General features: G+C 36.0%; 1 protein-coding gene across 1 annotated transcript in view; it reads left to right on the top strand.

Annotated features, from left to right (window-relative positions):
- The window catches only part of LOC108746988 (MICAL-like protein 1), a 39,867-nt gene that overhangs the window by 16,950 nt on the left and 15,678 nt on the right, over positions 1-7,239 (top strand). The window contains exon 3 of the mRNA XM_018484169.1: positions 4,333-4,511. Coding sequence (XP_018339671.1) covers positions 4,333-4,511 — 179 coding nt within the window. The remainder of the gene's footprint in view (positions 1-4,332; positions 4,512-7,239) is intronic.

Below are 7,239 nucleotides of genomic sequence, written 5' to 3'. Positions count from 1 at the left end.
ACGGTTAATGCCGTGATATGCAACTCTGCTATCTCTATACGTTCTATTCGATTCATTCGGTTACTGCGCGATTACTCATCCGATGTGTAATGTTTTTCCATCGGTTCTTCCTTCTTCCCCGTCGTAATTTCACGAAAGGGGTTTTTGCAAGAGATATACATACACAGGGTTATCACAAATCAGGGAAATCAAGGAGGTGTTAGGCAAATTGGAAACGGGAAAAGTTAGGGGATTTTGCAAAATTTTCTGGAATATAAAAATTCTTGACTTAAAGAAACTTAATATATCGTACATCATATCTAAGCAGTTTTGAAATATAACCGACTTAATAATTAAGGAGGTTGTAAGAGCATAAAACACATATATTGATATTTACGCTTTAAACAAACTACATAATACATACATGTGAAAGTTGTGTTCATAACATTCTGTTTTTATTGAGCAACACTTTTATATATAATCTACATTTTCAAAACATTTTCACAGAGATTATTTATTTTATTCGATATTAATTTTATTGTTATAAACAAAAATTTTTTAAATAATAACTAAAATCTAAATTTTTTTTATACATTTTAAGTTACTAAAAATGACTTGTGCAAAGTTTCATTGAGATTTACCAATTAATTTATAACAAATAAATATTTTATTTATTAACTGAACAATTAATGTTTGTATCTCAACGTAACTTTACATAAATATTTTTTAATTCATAAAGTACTATACAAAAAAATAGAGATTTTTATCATTATTTTATAATATAATACATTTTCATATATTTCTATTAGAGTACAAATTTAAAAAATATTATATTACTTTTTATTGAAATAAATTTTGAATCAGATGATAACTCTAATTTTTTTTATTATTGTATTACTTTTAAATGCAATTTAGAATAATCTGTAATTCTTTCAAATAATTCTTAACATTGCATTTGCCTTACAACCTCCTTATACGCAAGCAGCGTCAACACTATTAATAGTAATTAATATTGCTATTTTAAATTGCTCTGTCAATATATTTAATAATTTCTAAATCAGAATGAAAATACAAAAAAATTTCGAAATATTAAAAGCATCAGGGAAAAATCATGTGTCTAAGGATAAACATTTGTGCCAACCCTGATACGACGATTAACGCCAAATAGTGTGCGCACGTGGAATGAAGTATCACCAATAAAACCGAAAGACGAGTCAATTCGTGTGTCTTTTTTTTGCGGCAGCGATGGGAAGAGATGAGGACGAGAGGAGAAGAATAAAAGGGGTGGGTGTGGCACCGATCTGGTGGAACTCTGACTCATCATGACATCGTCCCAGACGACCGCCCGTCGTCCATCAGATCCCGAATTTATCGCGATCTCAGGAGCTTACCGTAGAAAGTTATTGGAGAAGAAACATTGACGACGATACGATGTTCCGTTGTATATAATCGACAGCATTCTCTCTGTAGATATGACCGAGAGAAATGATCGCGCGAATGATTCTTGATATATCTCCTAGAATTTCACGCTGTTCCGATTCTTAATAATTACGACGCAATTCCGAAATACTGGAATTTCTGACATATGCACAATGCGCGTTTGAATGCGAAGAATGAGTGAGCGCGTTGATTTTACGCTCTAAATAAATCGTAAAAGTTTAACATCCGCACAAGCTTTGCTATCGCGCTATCAATCGGGCAACCGAACTCGAGCATCGGACAGGTGCTCATCTTTCGACCTAGAATTTCAAGTATTACTTCAATCGCCGAGCAATATGCGGCCTGTGCATATCGATTCACCTAAAAGTGGAACACTCGTAGTCCGACGTATAGACAGTTGCGAAAAAAAAATAGGCGTCAATGCGCCATAAAAAAGTAGATAGATTATGATTTTATATACAATTATATAATCGGTTGTAAATTACAAAGAAAAAACTGTCCGTCGAGATGAAAGTGTAATATTATATTTTTGGAATGCGTTGGTTTTCTAGTTTACGCGACTTTTCGAGGACACTTGAACTTTCTTTTCAAGACTTAGTCATCTCTTTGAATCTCTTTATAGATCCCATGATACTGAAAAAAATTTGTCGGCAATGTTGCAATTTTATTTCGACAAGTCTACTGTTTTGCAATTACAGAGACGGTAGAGCACCTAGGCGGAAACAATCGAGCTTCACTTAATATGGATTATTTCCGTTTAATCAAAATTTCATTACATTCTCATTTTCATTCTTCATAAATAATGCATGTCTCAATGAATGGCCCGTCTTGGTAACCCAGTCGAATACGTGGCACACGAGATGAATTACACATTCGTGGCACCTTTTCAGTCATGCGAAAATTTCACTCCGTTACGTTCCCGATGTAATCTGCTAGAGACGCCTATTTCTGGTATATTTTGTTATAAAGAGTGTACACTCCTGATATTAAATGAAATTAAAAAAAAAAACAAAAAATAAAAATGAACAGCCAAATATATCTCTGAGCTTTTGCTGTAAAGATCAACTAAGAGTTTCTTACAAAACATTATCAAACTGCCACATATCATCAAACTCCCACATGAGTACTTAGTGCCACGAAGGATATCGAGTCGGTATTTTATTTCAGGCCGAGTGCGCTGCAGCATATCGTTAGTTACGATGCCAATAGCAGCCACAATTCGGTTACGAAAAGTCCGTATCAGACTAAAGATTCACAGACTGAATTTGATCAAAGCAAAGTTTACTAAACTTAATATTGGTTTCCTTTCTTCTAATCAATTAATTTCAATCTCTGATCTACTGGCTTAAGATATTTATATTTGATATCTTGGTGAAGAAAACTATGTCTTTGATAAACTTCTCAGAAGAAGAAATCCAAGGAAGTGATATCAAGGAAATGAGAACTAAGGGATTGGACTCCATCGTACGAGCCAAAACACAAACTTGAGTGTATATATAACATCTTATATATAATAATATATAATAATAATTTCAAAAAAAGACCAAACTATCGACCCGTGTGGAATTGGCTTCCCAACTTTTGAAAAAATTAACTTTCTATAGCTCATTTGATTGCTCGCTGTTTGCACGTGTATATGCACATTTTCGTTTGCATACCTTCAATTAAAAAGTTATTTAGAGAGTTTTTGCAATAACGTGGATGCGATGAACGCTAAAGTCACGTTATCCTTTTTTTAATTAGTTAAGAAGAAGTTGTTAACGTGACTTTAGCGTTCACCGTATCTTGATAAACGGTATTGCAAAAACTCCCTAGTAACAATTAAAGTTTCGAGGACGATCGACTCAGGTAGATAGGTTTGAATATAGTAACTTTTTAACTAAAAGTGTGCAAACGAAGACTCGACTAGTTTCGTAACGTGCAAACGAATACCTATCGATTCATGCCATTTTGAGCATAGTAACTGCGATTTGAACCTATCTACACCTGGATTGAACGTTCTCGAAAATCTAATGGTTAATAACTTTTCAACTAAATGTGTGCAAACGAAAAATCGAATTGTTTCGGATTGTACAAACGAGAACCTATCGATTCGTGTCATTCGGAGTATAGTAACTGCGATTTGAATATCTATATCTGCCTAAGTCGACTGTCTTCGAAATTTTAATTGTTAAAAACTTTTTAATTAAATATGTGCAATCGAAGAATCGACTTGTTTCGAAATGTACATGTGAAAATTTATCGATCGGGACTAACTTTTTTTTTAATTATTCTTTCAATAACTTTTTTACCAGAAATGTGCAAACGATGAGCAATTGAATGACAGAAAGTTAATTTTTGAAAAGTTGGAGGCCAACTTCACACAGGTATTTACATTGACGTTTATAAGACAATATTAAAATCCCGAAGGTTTATCGTATACACCCTGTACGCATTTCGACATACACTGCACTCCGATTTGAGTAAATGAAAAAATCACAAGCACATGCGAGGCAGAAAAGTGGCAGAGTCGCTTGTAAAAATTATGAATTTTTGTTATTTTGAAATTGCTTCGATATTCAAACATCCGTTGCTCATTTTCGTTTATTAAGAGTAACGGATTTCGCGCGACTGTTCTTCCTTTAAAGATGAGGCATATTTTTAACGTGTCGTTTACGAATTACATATTTAGCAGCGGTGGTTATTTATACTTGCTCCTAATGAAAAAAGCGATTCTCACCGTACCACCGCCCACGAGTAATCAGCAGTCTGATTTATTCAACAAATCCTTTTTACACATTCGACGTTTTATCGAGTGGCCTTCGGAGGGAATAAATGTAGCCGAGGGATTGCGTTGAAGTAACCGCTGGTAGAAGATTAATACTGTTTAGCGAAAGATAAAAAAAAAAACTTGGGTCGCTTTTTTTGTTACAGCGACTTCAACAGCCTGAACAAGGACGATGTGTACAGAAACAACGAGCTGGCTTTTAGAACAGCCGAGCAACATCTTGGAATTCCTGCACTCCTAGACGCCGAAGACATGGCGTCCTGCATGGTGCCCGATCGATTGTCTATTCTCACCTACCTCTCGCAATTTTATCAGACTTTCGGAGGTTAGTATCTCATCGCGATATTTCTTAGTCGAAAGCCAAAGTTGATTTTACGAAAGAAAGTAACATTCGCAATTTAGAATCGTCCCACAATCAGACGTCTTATTACGCGAACAGCAAACATTCTCTGGCTCTTGGAATGCGTTGAAAGATTTAATTAAATTCCTCGATTCGCTCGCTCGCCGTTACTGTATTAAATCCCCGAAATTGAAATAATTCAAGCAGTCCTGACGTCGACGGCTGCATTTGCCAGCCTCAGTTTCTTTTTCGAAAGATGTCTGACCCAAATAAGCACGCCGCGAATAGTCTGAAGAATACATGACGATTCTAGCGCCAGTTTTTTTTTGTTTCCAATCTTGACTATCGACCATTCTTTTCATTGTTCTTCCCTAGACGTCTCTATCGGATACAATCCTGTCGGAAAGCTGGAGATTTTTTCTTAAAGGAACATTTTTTTTTTTTTTTTATACTTGTCGATCATCACAGCGTCTCTTTCATTTAATGCAAATTTTGCGAGTAGAAACTTTCATGCAAACTTAGTTTGCGTAATTCACTTTTCCTTCGTTGCGAAGATCAATATTTATATCATTTGTATCGGAGCAACGATAAAGAGAGAGAGAGCAAGTAAATTTGATTTTTTTACACGTTTTTTTACACATTTTATTAAAATGTTTCTCGGGCAAACGGGACTTCGCGGTCGTGTCTCTAATATTATAACACTGCGATTTCGAGGAGCACGGAGTGCGAAAGAAAAAAGTGTTTTATCGGCACACACACATCACGTTCGTTTTCAAGCTGAAATCAGGCGAGTCCGATCGACAGGCGTGACGTTCGAAACGTCGCAACGCATTAATGTCTCGCATGCTCGACACGATCACACAGAGCCCCGTTGCTAAATGGGCCAAATAGGCCGCGCCGATCGGTCTCGTGTCAGCGATTGGTTTCTAGCTTTCTCCTCTTCACGCGAACCGGCGTATCTCTCGCAATTGTCCCTTCGATTAATATCAAGCGCGTGACACGTCTGTCGCGGAAGTTGCGCTATACAAGCCGAGGTCGGTATTTGCTTTGACAAACGCGAAATGCGAAGCGCAGATCATTTTTGAAATTTCAAGTTAATTTTTCTTCTCGATCAACGTTTCACGACGTGAACGCGCGATATCTCGATGAAATTTCTTTCGTCCCCGTTTAACTACGGCGCACAATAAACATATCGCAGTCCTAGATCTCTTCGCGCTTCTCGTAAGCGACGCAGTGGCCGTCTTACTTTTTGGCGAGGAAACTTCTGTCGAATGTTTAATTCGTCGTTTTTATCAGTTCCCTAATGAGCTCCGGTTATCAGGAGCTCAATTAGTCGGCTGTCCGATTGCGAGGCTGCAGGCTTTGAAAATTTGAGTAGCCACTTGTTGAGCCGCCGCAAGATTTGCATTCCTTTTTCCGCGGCTCTTTTTCACCGTTCTCATCTCGATCGGAAAATAACTGCCGCGCGGCATCGACCGTTTACGTTATCGTTTACAACCACTTGTTGAACGGACGTTATTACGTCGTCTGCGTTGTTACAAAATTTTCGCCTTCTCTCCTTTACAGCGACAAGCGCCAACGAGTTGTCTTAGAAATTACACATTTGATGAATGTGCTTGCCAAGCACAATATTTAATTTTTTTCAACGTGTATCTAGATGTCGTATTTTATATCCGCAATTATTGGAAGTGTCAAATTTTTTTCTGCCCCACGCGGGAATAATGTTTATTTAACTCTTTATCATCAATATTGGACTTAATAATAATAATAATATAATAATAGTAATAATAATAATAATATAATAATAGTAATAATAATAATAATACAATAATAGTAATAATAATAACTATATAATACGAGTAATAATAATTTTGTTGAAATATAGAGTAACAATGAAGAAAACTTTAAGGTGATTTCTTATTGTGATTTATAATAGATTTAAATAAAAAAAAAAATGAAATATAGTTTAAGTTCTACAATAAAGTAAAAATTAATTGTTAAAACCTTTACAAGTAGAGGAAACCTTACCATACGTAGAATTTTTTCAGATTTTGTGTAATCCGGAGCAATAAAAAAATTCGCATTAAAAATCCAAAGGTTGCAGATGAAAGGTGAAAAATTTCACATTGCCGACGTAGAGTTAAAAATTTTTTAGAGCGAATTAATTCAACCTTTAAAAAGGGAGCTAAATTTTTTAAATTTTACTACAACTTCCTCTAAAATGAAATTTATTATAATTCGTTATTTCATTGTATTTCTCGCTTCAAAATATGACGCTATTATCAGCACCATTATAGTGGTTTTCCATGTAAAAAGTTAACGTTTCGATTTTCTCGTGTCATTTATATCAAAGCGCCATTCTCGACATTAAAACCACTGAAACTTTTGAGAGCTAAACTTTAACGGTAAATTGGAAGAATATTTCATATATATCGCGATCCTTTTTCCTTACCGGTGCCTGCATCGAGAAGATTGGCGTGAATTATTCGATTTCCAGCTCCCGGCTTCGCGTTCGCTTTGAAACCCGGCGGCGTTTCGTTACGCAAAGTGTCGATGTTATAACGCGCCTCTTCGCGTCGTGATCTCTAATCTTTCCTCCACGATCCTTCTGCTCCCTTCTGCAATCACGGCTCGCAGTTGCGAGAGCAGGGAAGCGCGCGATTTGCTGGGAATATCATTCGAGTATTGACGCTCTACGCGTCGCTAGAGATGA

This window comes from Trachymyrmex septentrionalis, unplaced genomic scaffold (assembly GCF_001594115.1).
Source record: "Trachymyrmex septentrionalis isolate Tsep2-gDNA-1 unplaced genomic scaffold, Tsep1.0 scaffold19, whole genome shotgun sequence".
Classification (NCBI taxonomy): Eukaryota; Metazoa; Arthropoda; class Insecta; order Hymenoptera; family Formicidae; genus Trachymyrmex; species Trachymyrmex septentrionalis.
The sequence above is the reverse complement of the archived record's forward strand: the minus strand, read 5'-3'. Positions and strand labels throughout refer to the sequence as shown.